Source organism: Ostrinia nubilalis, chromosome 23, assembly GCF_963855985.1.
Source record: "Ostrinia nubilalis chromosome 23, ilOstNubi1.1, whole genome shotgun sequence".
Lineage (NCBI taxonomy): Eukaryota > Metazoa > Arthropoda > Insecta > Lepidoptera > Crambidae > Ostrinia > Ostrinia nubilalis.
This window is the reverse complement of record NC_087110.1, coordinates 1669753-1687871: the sequence shown is the minus strand read 5'-3', so window position 1 is coordinate 1687871 and position 18119 is coordinate 1669753. Positions and strand designations below refer to the sequence as shown.

The following is an 18119-nucleotide window of genomic DNA, read 5'->3' as shown; positions in this document are numbered from 1 at the left end:
TCTCAAGCTCGGACTTGTGTAATTAAATTCAAAGTGAAACGTTTGTTCTCAACTTTTGATAAATGTCTTTTAAATAATATGACTTCATTTTTAATCAATACTGATAAGTATTGTTACAAAAAATATTCTAGGTAAGGAAATCAAATCTGTTGATGAAAAGACAACATCGATTTTCATCAAAGTTTCACCGACGGATTAAATTTACAGCCAAAATTATTCGTAATTTCGCCTCACTATTCATTTGATCGGCATAATAATTTCCAAGTCACTAACATAAAACACCGACGGCACATTTCAGAACTCTATTGTTATAACTTTCCCTTCAAAATGTTGAACGTCCTCAAGAGACTTGAAAACCCTAAGAGACCCTTACTTGGGCCCAACGTTAAGGCACTAAAATTTTGGGGCTTACTCCTCCCTGAGAATATCTATATGAAGTATTTCTACTTGCTCATGCATGTGCTCGTAACAATCTTTACGGCTACCGAATACGTCGACATCTGGTTCATCAAATACGATCTCAACCTTATCCTTAACAACTTAAAGATCACAATGCTGGCAACCATGAGCGTTTTCAAGATCACCACCTTTTTGTACTGGCAGCAGCATTGGAAAGACATCATTGAATACGTCACAAGAGCTGATCTGGCTCAGCGAGCAACCGATGACGTCGAAAAGAATGTCCTCATCACCAAATCTACCAGATACTGCCGCAAAATTACGTTGTTCTATTGGTCTTTGATGTATACTACGGTGGTGATTGTGATCTTTCAGCCGATCTTCAAGTATTTCTTGTCGAGAAATTACAGAGAAAACGTGAATAATGGCACGGATAGCTACTTGCAGGTATGCTTTATTTTGGTTTCTCTTGAGAACGAGATTGAGATCTTATCGACTTTGATAAACTTTTGAATAAGCATTTTATTTAGCTGTGGTTTTGGTAGAGTAGAATAGGGCAGCTCCCAATCTTCCCGTGGATCTCCTAAGCGGTGATTACTGGACAAATAAACGAATATCAGTCCTCCGCAAGCCGTCTGGCCAGGGTGAAGAGTGTACGCTAAATGTTCCATTTCCTTCTGGCAAATTATTAGACATGGTCATATTGTTCGAGCTCCTGCAGCATTTCCAGGCCGTGCTAATTAATCTAAGATGATCCCTTTCAAGGTTTGACCATAATAATTTTTTCTCATGGCAGGTTGTCAGCTCATGGGTGCCATGGGACAAAAGCACGATCCCAGGGTATTTGATCGCGTCAGCTTTCCAGTCCTACGCAGCAATTTATGGCGGAGGCTGGATCACATCTTTTGATAGCAATGCCATGGTCATCATGGTGTTTTTCAAAGCTGAATTAGAGCTGTTGAAGATTGATTGCGCTAACATGTTTGGAACTGAAATGAAGCCTGTTTCTGATGAGGTTGCCTTGAAGAGGCTCAAGGATTGCCATAGGAGGCACGTGGAGTTGCTTAAGTATGTCTTCATTATACTTATTTAATAGTTCGTTTACTGGTCTTGTAGGTACGTATAAGTATGACTTATATTACCAACTAGATTCTGAAAATACCTAGTTTGAATAATATTTCCCGTTTGCTACATTTATCTTTTCTGCTCCGCCACCGTTGACTTAAAGGTGACGTTAAACATAATACCCTAACGCCTTCCTCTATAAACGGGTTTTACAACATAAAATCATTTTTTTTCAAATCGGTCTAGTAGTTTTTGAGATTAGCGTATTCAAGTAAAAATACAAACTCGTCCGCTTTATAATATTAGTAAGTATAGGTATGGAACTTATAGTCTGCGCAGTTTAATCTCAATTTCCACGAATTTCAAACAATTTTGAGCATTAACACTTAGCTAACCACCGTTTTATGGTCTAAACGGTTTTTGTAGCCAAGTTTGAGCCATGTTAACCAACTTGTGGCGTGTCTCGGTGTAACTTCAAGAAGTTGGCTCAAGTTAGTTTCCACGCTGTATAGTAGTTTATTACAGTTTAACCATAATAGACCAAGAGCCAGCAGTCTTCTGTAACAAAGATCTTGTAAATAAAGTACTGATCTTATACCTTTTTATTTATTTATTATTACATTATTTAGCCATTACATCTTTGATTTAAATAGTGTCTTAAATCCTCTTCTGTGTGCCTACCATGAGTTTACGTTAGGTGTGCTCGCTAGCGACTGCGTAAAAAAATGACATTAATTGTATGACATATTGTGCAGCGCCCCTAGCGGCTACTTTCAAGAAACAAAATCTTCATAGACATTTTTGACGTACTCGCTAGCGAGCACACCTAACGTAAACTCATGGTAGGTACACAGGTTTGTCTAGACACTATTGTTCTCTATACAAATAAAAATAAACGTTTAAGTATAAGCATTCACAACACTTTCAGAAATATAGGCAGATGTACTTTGGCATTAATTCAGTTGCACAAAGGTTTTCGAGAAATTCATTTTCGAGAAAACCAAGACTAGAAAATGTTTTGTTTTACACTTCATAATAAATAAAAGTAGTACCTTAATTTCAACTTTCCGATATTTTGGCACTGTTACAAATCAGAAAATGTTTGTTTTATATTTCGAAAAAGACCTGTGTTGTCATCGTATTAAGCGTGGTTTCGAAATACCCATCAAAACTCCTTTAGGGTATTCTATCTTATTATGTTCCTAGCGTTTTATTATACATCTGAATATGAATTAAAATTAATTTTGCAACTGTGTCCCAAACTATTTAATTAAGATTCTAAACAGTTTAAAAATGTTTCAATGCTCACTGTTAATTAAAATCTCGGCAAAAAATTTGAGCTAGTCATAGCTGCCTAGCTTAAAAACAAGTTTAAGATAGAAACGTAATTTGAAATTTAATCAAAGGTACGGCTGAAACAGTAATGAAAAAATCAAAAAAACGGTATGTATCTGAAACGAAAATTATCAGATGATTGCAAAACATCTGTACAATGAAAAGAAAAAGGATATTTCAAAGTGGTTTACAACTTTCTTTAACAAACTCTCGCTTGTTGACAATATAAAATCTTTTATGAAAAATCCTAACCGAATACGCTAGGGTACGTCTACACTGGTGAATCTGGAATTAAACGAGAAAATTTAAAATAAGGTAAAATTAAATCCTTCCATATTCGTTTCTGTGAGTCGAGACAAAGTGCAAATTATAATCGCAAACCAGTCGAAAAGTGGTCGAAAGGCCAATTTTTTGCATGGAGTTTTGACGGATTCGATTTTCGATTCGATCAAAAAGTGCAACTTGTCTAGGGGGGCTGTTTATATTTAAATAAATAATAAATAAATATAAATATCCTTGGACATTTATTTTTACACTGCGCTTCTAGTCCTAAACTAAGCAAAGCTTGTACTATGGGTACTAGACAACGGATATAAACATATACTTAAATACTTTTTTTTTGTAAATACATACTATGTATAATAGAAAACACCCAGCCCAATACAAACAAATATGTTCATGCACACAAATGTTTGTACTGTGCGGGAATGGAACCCGCTACCACCGGAATAGTAGTCCGTTTCGAACCACTACACCAAACGGCCATATTTGCGATGCAAATGTTAATGAATTCATAAGTTTTTATTAAAACTTATTTCTGAAAAGTGTTCAATTTTTAATTGCTTTTAAATCATGGCCTGAATAAGTATTGCACAAATTACATACTAATAGTCCCATTAGCCCTTCGTGGTAACTTGGTAAGCTAAATATGCTTGTGTTACGAGTGGGCTCACCACAATATTCGAGCGGCGGGGTCCGTCGAACCCGCGTTCTTCGGATGTCAAGTCGGCCAGTCCGATCCCTTCACCATTCGGCTATCGTGGCTATAAATACTACTGTTTGTGATCAGGAACTGCTTTATAGCCTACCCATATGCACCACACGCTAAAAATAAAACAATTCGCCAGTGTAGACGCATTCCAATCCAAAGTTTCCCTCGGATGAAGTGAAAATATCTATATAAGAAGTAATTTCTAACATCCCATCTTAATCTGTGCAGGGAAAGTCGTAAACAAAGTTGGGGTAGGGTTGTCAGTTATAGGGAAAAAGACAATAAGTATTCCTTTTTCCGTCCTCCTTTAGATGGGAGTAAATAACCCGGATAAACACACACATTTACAGCGTTAAATTATTACTTAATCATTCAGTTTTTCCTCTAATGTTTTTGAAGTCTAGGCGTGAAGTATTTTGTTTTTGAAAAAAAAAATTAAAAAAGTTGTTGCATGGCTGGATCAAAATCATAAGTATCTTCTTTTAAAGTAGACAATGGAAGATTACCATCAACTCCCGAGAATAGAATGCATTTAGTCAACAGCTGGACGTAAGCCTCCATTAGGGGACGACAAAGAGTGTGAAAATCTATTTTTTTATCTAGTCACTATATTGATTTTTGCCTAATCGAGCTGCAGGAAATCATTGGGGAGGCCTATTTCCAGCAGTGGACGTCCTATGGCTGAAATGATGATAATGATAATCGAGCACGGGTTTTCATACGAGATGGTCTACATTAAAGACCCTAATGCTCGTTTTCACCATCAATCCCTAATTTTTAAGTGACACCTTTGGTACCTAATTTGGTACATAATTAGGTACATAATTTGGTACATAACTGGAATTTTGTTTTCAAAGAGGTCGCTTAAAAATTAGGGATTGATGGTGAAAACGGGCATTAGTCCATCGGTCTTAAACATTTGCCTTTTTATCTTGCTACAAATCCATAACTTTACCCAACCAACTGAATTTCCAGTCAGTATTAAATGTTTCTCTTTAAAAATTTCCAAACTCTTCTGCCAACCCTATTGCGTCGAATTTATCGCACAAACCTAAGTGTTCAAGTTAGATTGACTTTCGGCTGTTAATTCTGAATTTCTCGCGCACATGTAACACAATTCCGTACAATAAGGTACGATAAGGTACAATAACGTACGATAACATCTGATACCACCTCAAACCGTTATGTTATTAAGGTACGGTTAGTTTTAATTGTTTCGTAGCTCCGAGTTCTTATCGAGTTATTTTGGGTTCTGTTGTTTAATAACTATTCACGAAAACTTAAGATAACTGAGACTGTTTCTTGGGGTTTTGTGCTATAAGACGTCATTTTAAACTGCAAGTGCAATAGACACGAGGAGATCCTTGGATTGTAAGAATTATCATTAATATTACCACGATACAGGTCAAAAAGGACTATTGACGTTCGTTCGTTTCAGCCGAAAGACGTCCACTGCTGGACAAAGGCCTCCCCCAAGGATTTCTACAAAGACCGGTCCTGCGCCGCTCGCATCTAGGCGCCTCCCGCGACCTTCACCAGATCGTCGGTCCACCTAGTGGGAGGCCTACCTACGCTACGTCTTCCGGCTCGTGGTCGCCACTCAAGAACTTTCCTGCCCCAGCGGCCGTCAACTCTAAGCTATGTGCCCTGCCCACTGCTGCACATTGACGTACCTACTTATAATTAATTAGGTTGCCTTGGGATCCTTTAATGTTCGACAATGATTTTAAAAGGTCTAACTGTTGTGACTATACCAAATTTTTGGACAGATCTGCCCAGCAGCAGAAGGCGGGACACAAAAACTACAAAATCTTTTTATTGTTCCAGATATTCCCGTTTGTTCGACGCTTGTCTATCGCCAATAATGTTGTTATACATGTTCGTTTGCTCTGTAATGCTGTGTGTTACTGCTTATCAAATTACTGTAAGTACCTAGTAAATTAGAAAAAAGTTTTTGAATTTTTTTGTGCGAAACACCGTGGACCGACGATCTGGTGAAGGTCGCGGGAGGTGCCTGGATGCGGGCGGCGCAGGATCGGTCTTTGTGGAAATCCTTGGGGGAGGCCTTTGTCCAGCAGTGGACGTCTATCAGCCGAAACGATGACTGTTTTAAAGCGACGCGAGCGACAGTATGTGACATTTATCAAAATACTAGCTTTCCGCCCGCGGCTTCGCCCGCGTGGAATTTTGTCTGTCACAGAAAAACAATATCGCGCGCGTATTTGCTCACCGTTTAGACCTACCCTGGACTAACATTTTAAAACCAAAATCAGCTCAATCGGCCCAGCCGTTCTCGAGTTTTAATCAGACTAACGAACAGCAATTCATTTTTATTTATATAGATAGATAGATGATCACACTTCTTCCCTTTCGCCCAGCTTTCTTCAGTGGAAATGCAGCCTAAGCATAGGCGCAGACCACCGACTTTTAGTTGGCCCATAGTTGGATCGAGCTGTTAATCAGTTTCAGTATGGACGTGTAAAGTATGAAAGTGCGCACATTACACCGATTTAGTATCGGCCGATTCTTCATACAAAGGATGATGGGCACAAATGTATGGAAAGTGGTACCCGCTCCAATAGCCATTACCAATATATATTTTAAAAGGCCTTTAGATGTAGGAAAATGTCTGCTATGGGGCCAGTTCTAATTCACGTTTTGAAAGCAGTAATTCCACTAAGTATTATAATGAAAGTATAACACAATCATCCATGTATACGAGTATGTATTATGACTACAATCTATTAATATAACTAAAAGAAGCATTGAAAAGGAAAGGATTATACCTACGATGAACTACCCAAGCTATTAGCCCTTTATTCGCTTTCATCATCATCATCATGATCATTTTAGCCATAGACGTCCAGTTGAACATAGGCCTCCCCCAATGATTTCCACAATGGCCGGTTGGTGGCGGCCTGCATCCAGCGCCTTCCCGCTACCTTTATGAGGTCGTCGGTCCATCTTGTGGGTGGACTTATTGGGTCTTGTGGGTTTATTCGCTTTAGCAACCCATAATAAAACCCTTAAGAAGTAATGAAACTTTAACCCCTTTATTAATAAAAGTTACACCCTAGTTGAACTCTGGCTTAAATTGTCATATTAATCCAAGGTTCTTCCTATGTGTAACTTTTTATTAATAAGGGGGTTGTACTTCTTTAAATAAAAATATTTATTTCACAATTATCCCCATCAATAATTATAGAGTTAAGGAAGGATGCTGGAGCAGTAAACCCTTCCTGTCTCGCATAACCTAAGTACCATACGATGGACACGTATGATACTTCTTCTTCTTCTTCCTCGGTCCCTCACTGATGAGGATCGCGACCACAGATAGTGTTCATAAGCTGTGTGGACCGCACGATGCAAACTCCCGCCCACCGTCTTCCTCACCGCGTCCGACCATTTCGTCGGTGCCCTGCCCCGAGCGCGTCCCCCTTCATACTGTATGATACTTAGGTTACACAAAAAGTATCTTTATCTTCGAACGCAACCAGATCTGAGGTTGGTGGCCATAGTAAATATTGTTCGTCTTGGTAAGACCTTTCAAATGACACTACAAACATAACTATTGGAGCCGGGTACCATTCTGCAAAAAAGTATGTATATCTTCGTACACAACCAGATCTGAGGCTGGTGGTCATAGTAAAAGTTGTTCATCTTGGTAAGACCTTTCAAACGATACTAGACACATATCTATTGGAGCCGGGTACCATTTTGCCCATTGTCCTTTGAATTGGGTCCAACTATCGACTTTAACATCAACTACTTTGCTTTTTTCTGTTTTTTAATGAAAACGAATACCTATTTTTGAACTAGTATTTTGTTTCAGTCGGAGACGAGCGCTATGCAGCAGTTCTTGACGACTGAGTACCTTGTGTTCGGTATAGCACAGCTGTTCATCTATTGCTGGCACAGCAACGACGTTTATTATGCAGTAAGTATACACTCATCATCATCATCAAATCATTTAGTCTCCATTTCAGGAGGATTATTATAATGCCTCCTCTTTTGTCTAGTGGTAAGACCACCTGCTTCAGACGCAGAGGTCCCGGGTTCGATTCCCAGTGGGGGCAGATTTTTCTGTTCGGTTTGGTTGGTGGTAGGGCTTGTTCTAAGTCCGCCAGGCTAGCTCCCACCATCTTACCTAAGTCTGTCGCCTTAACACAATGTTAAGAGCATTGTTGTGTTCCGCCAGTTAGAGGTAAGATAGCCAGTTCGTTAAAAATATCTGCTTTATTCGCTTCATAAGATTTTGACAAAAGTAGAACAATTGCCATAACATAGAAACTTAAACTCCGTACATACATTAACCTAGCACCAACGAATTATGTAGACATAAAACTACACTTGTAACACTACCTTAACTTTTAATAACAGGGCAATATCCCCAAACTACGGGGAAACGAATTTTATACCGTGAAGGTAAGTGTCATACTCCTATTCCAGGAAAAGGTTACAGTTGTTGTAACATAGGAGCTCTTCCTGGAATCTGGTCAGCGGTCTCGATTCAAAACCCAGTAAGTGTGTTTCATCAAAAATTAAATCTTAAAATTCGATTTAATGATAGTAAAATTGGCTTACACTAGTAATTTTTTATTGAAAATCATTGCGCAGCTTCCAGATATACAGTGTGAGTCACGTTAAAGTGTACATATGAAAATAGATGAAACTAGACCTATTTTTATCGACAAAAAAGAGGCCAAAAAATTTTTGAGATTTTTTTTAATTCTTTATAGAAATTTTTTTCTTACAATTACTTATTGTAAAGAAAACGTAATAACTTTTAAACTAAGCGGTATATCCTGATAAAATAAAAACAGTAATAATGCTAAATAACAGGAGATACTAAAAAAATACATAAAATACCCCAAAAATGCTAACAAATAATAAAAAATGATACTTTTTGAAAAAAATCTGCTTTTAAATTCATGTTTTTTTGGTTATTTGATAAATTTCTCCAAAAAATGCCCCTATAACCGGTGGTTTTTATTACTTTGTATTATTCTCTATCGTATTACCTTCGTAAAACCAAAAATCGCATGTCTCTATCCCTATCACAACATTTGCTATGATCGTTTGAACAAAGGCCTGCCACAACATTATTCTCCGCTACAGGTAGAGACAATTTTAATTTTAACTAAAATGCTTATTTTACTTCGAAATCTTTTGTTTTTATTTGAAATCTAACTTGTCTTTATCAAAATTACAAATCTAGAGCCATTTTCAGTTTCGTTGTTAACGAAGCGTTGAATGGCGCGCCCGGAGAGGCTTAGTTCAAACAATCATTGCAAACGTTGTGATTGGGATAGAGACATGCGATTTTTGGTTTTACGAAGGTATTACGATAGAGAATAATACAAAGTAATAAAAACCACCGAATATAGGGGCATTTTTTGGAGAAATTTATCAAATAACCAAAAAAACACGAATTTAAAAGCAGATTTTTTTCAAAAAGTATCATTTTTTATTATTTGTTGGCAATTTTTGTGTATTTTATGTATTTTTTTAGTATCGCCTATTATTTAGCATTATTACTGTTTTTATTTTATCAGGATATACCGCTTAGTTTAAAAGTTATTACGTTTTCTTTACAATAAGTAATTGGAAGAAAAAAAATTCTATAAAAAATAAAAAAAAATCTCAAAAATTTTTTGACCTCTTTTTTGTCGATAAAAATAGGTCTAGTTTAATTTATTTTCATATGTACACTTTAACGTGACTCACACTGTATAGGAGTTGCAGTGGTGGATAGGAATTTCGTGATATAGAAAGTCATCAATCTAAAAAGAAAACACTATAAACTCACAACCATAAAAACTAAAATAGTGTTATGATGACTGATACAGATTTTTTAATTTATTCATCTATAAAATTCACTATTTAGCACATAGAAAAAATAATTTGATACTTACTGGATTTTGCAATGCGGCATGGCTAAAAATCAATTCACAATATCGCGTGCAATGTTGAATGGAATGTTTGGATTTTTATATCACTTTTAAAACGCACCTTTTAAGTTTAATTAATTGATATTGCCTTTAATTATTAGTATCAGGCGTTACTTTGGCGACAATATCACGAATCGCGGCGAGGTTTTTTGGACGTAGTAACTATGGCTAAATACAGAAAGAAAGCTGGAAACTTATAAGCGCTTAGCAGCGCTTGTCAACACTGGTAACCCGCGCAGGAAAATACACTCGGCATCAAATAAATCGCACCTCCCGCGACAAGCACTTATCAAACGTATGCATCCCCACTTCCCACCAACATTGGTACCATTTGAAAGCCTAGTTCTGAACTTCATTTCATTAAAGGAAAGGTTTTTACCCCAAAAATGTGTCTTTACAAGGATCCAGAGTCACTTCTTCAAAAAATAGGTAGTTACGCTATAGCCATTTTTATGACTATAAAACTGTTAAGTTGGGATTAATCGCTATCCATCTGTTAAAGAGGACACGTGAGATCTTTATTTGGTTTTAAAACCATAAAAATTGGTCTAATTGATCACAGAGGTGAGCCCAAAGTGAGGTCTATTTTCAAGTCAAGTCAAGTCATATTTATGGTATATGGTAATCATTTATTTAGAAATGAAATATCGCCCATTTGCGACGACACTGTGACATCTCGACATATACGATTTTTTGTTTTACCGAAATTCTGAACCGCGATCTTGCGTTCTTTTATCTCCAAAAACAGGGTATTTGTTACTCCAAAAACAACAATACTATGAGAGAAAGAGACAAAATATTACGTTATAGCGCTGGCTCGTTCGGCGATCTAGTTGGCTTCGACACTGTGACAGTTCAGTTGCCACTTGCGCTTTGAGATGTGAGGTGCTCTTCGTTTTTAAGAAAAACGTGACATCTCGAGGATACCGCGGTATTGATGACAAAGGTAAGTTTTTAAAATATTTTTATTTTATTCGACAATGTGGCACGTCATACTTATCACAGTGTTCTTCTAAAACAAAAAGCAAAGTAAAAGAGAAATTATTTATATGTCACGTTATTCTTGTAAGAAAATCGAAGTATCATCGGGACATCTTAACTAGTAACGTTGTAGATGATGAAAATTTTTCCTATATTGAAAATATGTTGTAGGTCATTTGTTGATGTTCTGTTATTGCAGAATACATGTTATTGAAATTGAATGGTATATCTAGGTACTTGTCGCGTTGTATACGCTAAACAGTAATACTAAACTCCAGATATCATTACAGATGGGGACTAGCAATGCAAAAAAGCAAAGGTTAACATTTGTGGCGATTCACTGCCTGAAGGAATTCCACATTCTAATCCGACAACAGCGCTATGCGTGCGCTGTGAAAGTGTCTCTTTGAGCTACAATAACGTCGGAACTAATATGAGTAGATGTAGACTGATAAACATACATTCGTTTTGAAGAATAGTTCAAATACTAGAAATACAGTGCAAATAAAACATACTTATACGACTGTCTGTTTTTACAGACACAACAAGCAAAATATTTTATATTAACATACGATAGCCTTAGATTAGCTTAATCTAAGACGATAGCTAGCAAAATTATCTATTAGTAGAAGTATGCTAGAATAGCAATGCGTTGGATGACCCCAGATATTTATTTATTTATGTAATTATTCAATGTTACTTAGCTGTATTGGCTATGTTTTGCTTTCTGCAAAAAAAGTATTTTAATGTTTTAATATAATTACAGATAATCAGCAATTGATGGAATTTTATCGCTTCTTGCCCAAATATACTTTGGCGGGCGCAACATTGTTTTGTATAATAACATTGCAATAGGTATAACTATTTCAGAAAAACTACGCCAATAAAATGGCTACATTATTTATAAATAGTGGTTGTTATTTTTCACTATTAATACATTATTTAAATATCTTTTATAAATTTAATTTTAAATAAGTATAAAAAATTAAAACACCCTAAAAGGTACCAAAATGTCGCTTTTTTGCCATTTTATGCGCCGGAGACGGCGATTTTTGCTTTGATAATTTTAGGATTAAATTGTCATAACTAGTCAGTTAAAAAACATCTATTTACTAACCTAGTAGGTACCTACCTACAATTTTTTCTTCTGCATACATACATACTTAGTACAGTTTCTCTTACTGTGTTTTTTTTTGTACCTAGTAGTTTACGTGGTTTTACTTTTGAGAGTTTTTCGTTTATTTTGATAAGTATTAGTTTTTAGAATAAGAAAACTTAATGTGAGCTTAAATATTGTATGTATATAACTGTATGTCTACTTAGATAATATTTTTATAAGTGCAATTTAACATGGCAAAGCGAAATATTCGCCTGTTCCAAAAATTACCTCATTTTTACTGATTGTAATGTTATTAACATAAAATAAAAATTTTCAAGATCAACGTGTTATCTAAATAATGACTTGTATAAATATATTTTCTTACATCTTTCAACATTTAGTCGGCCGTTTGGTGTAGTGGTTCAGAACGGACTACTATGCCGAGAGGTCCCGGGTTCGATTCCCGGCCGGGCAGAAATTGAAATGATGAATTTTAATTTCTGTGACGGGTCTGGGTGTGACTATGTATAATATTTATGTATTTTAAAAAAAAAAAGTATATAAGTAGTATATCCGTTAAGCTAGCACCCATAACACAAGCATTAAGTTGCTTACTTTGGGGCTAGCTGGCGCTGTGTGAAATTGTCCAAAGATTTATTTATTTACATCATCTTCAACGTGACAACTGAACTTACCATCTTCAAAATATTATTTTTTACTAGAACAACGTGATAAGTTGTCTCTTTTTTTTTCAATCGCTTTAATTTCATCAATTTAGACGCAAAGTTATGTCTTACTATAAATATTTAAATTCATTAATAGTTCATCTTTAAACGTTTCATACACAAATAGGTAATCCTAACCTTCTTTTAAGAGTTATGGTCATTCAAAAGTTAAAAAGTCGATTTCTGTAAAACCACTGTTTTTGATATATCACAGTGTCGTCGCAAATGGACGATATATTTTTCTTTAAGGATATTTATTGGGCTTTCAAATAACACCAATATTGTTGGGGTACCATGATTGTGTCAAAAGAAAAGCGGTTTATTTGATGTTGAGTGTATATGAACGCGTGCCAATAAGCAGGTTTTCAGCGTGAACCAATGCCTGATGAGGATTGCGCGCCCTTAAAGTCGAGACCTGTGGTCGAGACGGTTTGATCAGACAGTGTCAGACAGGTTATAGGCGAGTTACAGTCTGATGTCACAGTGAGCTAGGTCAGTCTACTGGCATAAGTAATTTTATCTATTTTAATTGCCCTGTCTTTCAGAGTCTTCAACTCAGCCAGGGGCCATACGAGAGCCTCTGGTGGTGCAGAGACGTCGCTCACCGCAAGAACCTGTACATCCTCACAGCTCAGTTCAGCAGGGTCGTGGTCTTCTCAGCTGGACCGTTCACCAAGCTCACTGTGGCTACTTTCTTAAGTGTAAGATATGATCAAAAGTCATCATCATCATTTTAGCCACAGGATCACAGATTACCTAACGCCCGCAGATCACAAACAATACTATGAGGTGAACAAACGGACCAATCACAGAGCTGTATTAAATGCCGTGCGTTTGATTTGCTGCTTCACTTAAGCAAGCATCGTTTGTGAATTCGGGCATGATAGACAGGACGACTGCTGGACAAAGGCCTCCCCCAAGGATTTCTACAGCGACCGGTTCTGTGCTGCCCGCATCCAGGTGCATCTCGCGACCTTCACTAGATCGTCAGTCCGCCTAGTGGGAGGCCTGCCTACACTCAGTACTTTATCGATTGGGAAAAGTTTGTTTGAATCTCAAGTTTAAAATTGCTACATTTGTATTGGAAAGTAAAGATACTTTTTATTTTACAGATCATAAAAGGCGCCTACAGCTACTACACTCTTCTAAGTAAATCACAGACTAAATAAAAAAAAATCTGTGTATAATCCAAAATAAAGTACCATCACCTGTCGCAATAAATGTTTATATTGCACCAGTTTCTAGTGCTTTAATAAAGTTGATCATGATTTCAGTCATTAACGCCTTTTAAACTCTAGAAATTCTCACTATAACGGGGTTTGATTACACACAAACACTACACTTTTAAAAAGGTAAAAAGGTTTTTACCTTCCCGGACGTTTCGACTCGGTTGCACGAGTCATGGTCGCGGGCTGACTGAAGAGATGCGGCGTCGTCTGCTCAGGCGCGATGAATTTTCTTCACCCACCCGCATTTGCACAATTTTTTCGTCCGTGGTGGTGTTTGTTATACTCGTAGTAAGAATTTATAAATAATGCAACATGAAAGTTTAAAATATTAAATAAATTCTCTAGTCAACGTGTACTTTATTTGTTTCATTTGACCACTTTAAACATATTTATTGACAAGCAAGGGTTTGCCAAAATGGCTTCTGGCCAACAACCGAGATAAATTATTATTTATACCCTGTATAAACTCCTTTGGGAGAAACCATGGCTATGACTTCTTGGTAAAATACAAGTGAGTTCAACTCGTAAATGTAGGAAGCTGAAGTAACAATGTGCTGGCTATATTTTGCAGAAGCGACAAAAGATGGAGTAAAAAAGTTCAAGAATGGAGACCAAGTTGTGGTAAAGGTAGTGTAAAACTGGTTGATGGATCAATACCAAGAACATAACCAGGGGTAGCTGATTGAAATGATATGGGCTTCCGTTAAAACTCGCGCGTTCAGCCTGGAGGCAACTTAATTGAATTTGTGCTTTGATTAAAGGAAACAAAGAAGCTGTCAATCCCATTAAGCTTTATCCTCTATGGCAGCTCCTAGACTTGACACTAAGGTTATGACGATTCATAGAAGAAAAAACTACTGCTTATTTTCCATTTATTTACAATGTTTTATTTCTGTAAATATGATATGCAAGCGTACCTTTCCTTTGCGCTCGAGATGACCAACGTTCACCAACTTTATTGTCGTAAGTTTCAGTTGAAGATATAAGCTAAATATCACTAGATGAACCTCTTTTAAATACGAACTTTTTACGTGCACGGTGGAGCGTGAGACGTCCTCCCACAAGGTGGACCGACGACTTCTTAAAGGTAGCAGGAAGGCGCTGGATGCAGGCCGCTATCAACCAGGCGATATGGAAATCATCGAGCGAGGCTAGTGATGATGATTTCTTCTCTTCTACATAGCCCATAATAGTGTCAAAGACTTTTCCTATTCCTCGTTTCATGTGATGTATGAAATCTATCATTATGTCACTCAAATCTACACTTGATTTTATGGAGGGTATTTGTTTGGTTGAATGTTCTAATCTCAAGAACTACTGGTCCGATTTGAAAAAAAAAAATGTGCAATGGATAGTCCTTTCTTTTTATCGAGGATGGCTATAGGATAGGCTATGGCTGTCACGCAACTATGACCAATAGGAGCAGAGCATTAGTGAAAAATTTTGCGAATATGGGAAAAATAATTTGTACGAATTCGGGAGCAAAGCTAGTGCATATTAATTTTATTAATAGATCATAGATGTTCTAAATCCTAACCAAAATGGACCGTGTCAACCGCTGGAATATTGTGGTTGGACTGACGATTCGAGAGATCGTCTGGCCAGTCCCAAACCGCTGGACTATTGTGGTGAACCGACTCCTAACACAGGCATACCTATTCATATTTGACGGACGATAGAGGCTAGAATATAATGTCAATTTGGCGACTATTCATGAACCAGGAAGCAATGCTTATTTACCATGGAAATTATTATTATACTATGGGCACTAGACAACGGATATGAACATACTTAAATGAAAATGAAAATGCTTTGTTTTTGTAAATACATAGTTGTATAGTTTAAAATTCTTGAGTAACTTTCTGCGAAAAGCATTTATGTAACCAATGGCATTAAATAAACTGTATCAGCTACATTATTTGCTAGACAATATTCAGAATGAAAGTTGTGTCAACGCGCCTCACGCGTGTCAAAGAAGTAAAATCATGAAAACTTTTCGTCGGTTTCATCAAATGATATTATGAGTATTTGATTGTTAATTTCTACTCCTTTTGCTCGCTCGAAATCGATGGAATGGAAACGCTATTGATACTTATCAAAAATATCTCAGATTAACACAATCTGTAACAAATGGAATGTTTGGTTCTTCACCACATCTTGATTGACTTTATATAGATCTCTTATTATAGTTATTTTCTTGTTGTTCTAATAACAATAAAAGGCTCTTCCATCAATTCTGTATACATCTGTAACGCAAGACGGAGTAATCCCATCTTTATACTAAACGTATCAGGTCCATTCAAAGGAATCGGGACAATGTTTGTACATTGTATTATTCAAGACTACCATATTCTGGGATGCAATGCATAGCAACGCAGATACACAAAGAACGAACGTACAATGATAAGCCATACAAGTTTCATTCGAGTTTTGTTTGAGAAATTGATACATATCACAAGATTCAATTACAATGATTTACCTCAGTACAATAATGTTCGATTCTTTTTTTTTATACAGAACATTTTTTTTTTATCCACAACGAGGAAGCTATTGGCCTGTATCTCACCTGATAGTAAGTGACGATCAGGCCGAAGGTGGAAGCGAGCTTCACCCGGAATCCTCAACCACGGAGGAACTGGCTATCTTACCTCTAACTGCCGGAACACAATAATGATGCTAACATTGTTGTTATGGCGACATGGATGGCAGGTATTTGACTACTGATATTAAGTGAGATGCAGTCTAGGATGGTACATTATCTGCCATGTAAGTGCTTATTCACTTTCGACTTGAAAAGGCCCGGAAACTTAACACTGAAATATACATATTTTTGTAGCTTCGGCAACTATTAGATACGACTTAAAATACCTGTGTTTTGTAGCTTATTATGCTAACTGAAATGCCTTTTCTATACCTTAACGTATTAGTTGGTTTTTCTAACCACATAATTTAGTCATCCATGATTTTAGGTAAAATGTCGCTTTGTAAGATGTGTTGTAGTCGCCTCTTACCACTTTTAAACACCGAAAAGTCGACTCTTATGTCAGTAGGTACTTATCATTACATTTATTTACAGCTTGTTATTATACCCGTTGTACGATAACCCATTAGCACGAGCTGTGTTTAGTTTAGGACTAGATGACGCAGTGTAAAATCTATACTAATATTATAAATGCGAAAGTAACTCTGTCTGTCTGCCTGTCTGTCTTGCTTTCACGCCTAAACCACTGAACCGATTTTGAAGAAATTTGGCATGGAGATAGTATGAGTCCCGGGAAAGGACATAGGATACTTTTTATCCCGGTTTATGATACAGGCAGGGACGCGCGCGATAAAGTTTTTCTGTGACAGGCAAAATGATTCGACGCGGGCGAAGCCGCGGGCAGAAAGCTAGTGTACATATACACACAAAAAAGCTGCTTATTGTATTTGCACAGATTTCGGTATAATACCCACCAAAATACGCATAATCGACTGTCATTAACACAGTAAACATGTAACTCGTATTTTGTTAGCATTTCGTATTCGGATCTTAGCCGTACACAACTTCGTATAACACCTGTCCCGAAAAGGTATCCCGGCATACACAAATTATGTTAATTTCCCCAAAACTTTCGTATTTTGTTTGGTATAATATCGGTAGGCTCAGAAGGTTCGTTTATTTTGAAAAAATGTGGAAAAATGAGTCATCTTCAGAAGACCATAGACTGGCCCCATAGAGATATAGAGAGATGCCAACTTCTTATGCGCTGAGTTGAAAACTCAGTGTCGTATTAGAAATTGACATAAACAAAGTAATCGAAATATGTGCTCAACTGCTCATAATATCTATTGCGGTATCAGCGTGGTTAAGTACTCCGAAAAACGTTATCAGAAGTTTCGAATGCTGCCATCTCTCTCACGCAAAGCGAGGTGCCAGCATGAGTCACGGTGACAAAAGACCCGAAACTTCGTAAACAGCGTTTCGGAGTAGCCCTGCAGTACTCAACGTTCGAATAATCTAATAGTACTACGCAAGCCACTCGAGAACTTTCCTGCCCCAACGGCCATCGTCTCTACGAGCTATGTGCCCCGCCCACTGCCACTTGATTTTAGCAATTCTCGAGTGGCGACCACGAGCTGGAAGACGTAGCGTGGGCAGGCCTCCTACTAGGTGGACCGACGATCTGGTAAAGGTCGCGGGAAGAGCCTGGATGCGGGCAGCGCAGGACCGTTCATTGTGGAAAACCTTGGGGGAGGCCTTTGTCCAGCAGTGGACGTCATTTGGCTGAAACGAACTACGCAAGCAATGTAAACTGTTTAAATCCTGACCAGGAACATAAAAACCCTGGCATAGAGGCGCGT

General features: G+C 37.2%; 1 protein-coding gene across 1 annotated transcript; it reads left to right on the top strand.

Moving 5' to 3' along the window:
* Positions 1–327: 327 nt before the first annotated feature.
* Positions 328–13729, top strand: LOC135083307 (odorant receptor 45b-like). Its single transcript, XM_063978049.1, has 6 exons — positions 328–846; positions 1196–1467; positions 5618–5714; positions 7623–7727; positions 13092–13247; positions 13659–13729. The coding sequence occupies exons 1-6, from the start codon at positions 328–330 to the stop codon at positions 13713–13715; spliced, it is 1206 nt and encodes a 401-aa protein (XP_063834119.1). The 3' UTR covers positions 13716–13729.
* Positions 13730–18119: the final 4390 nt, after the last annotated feature.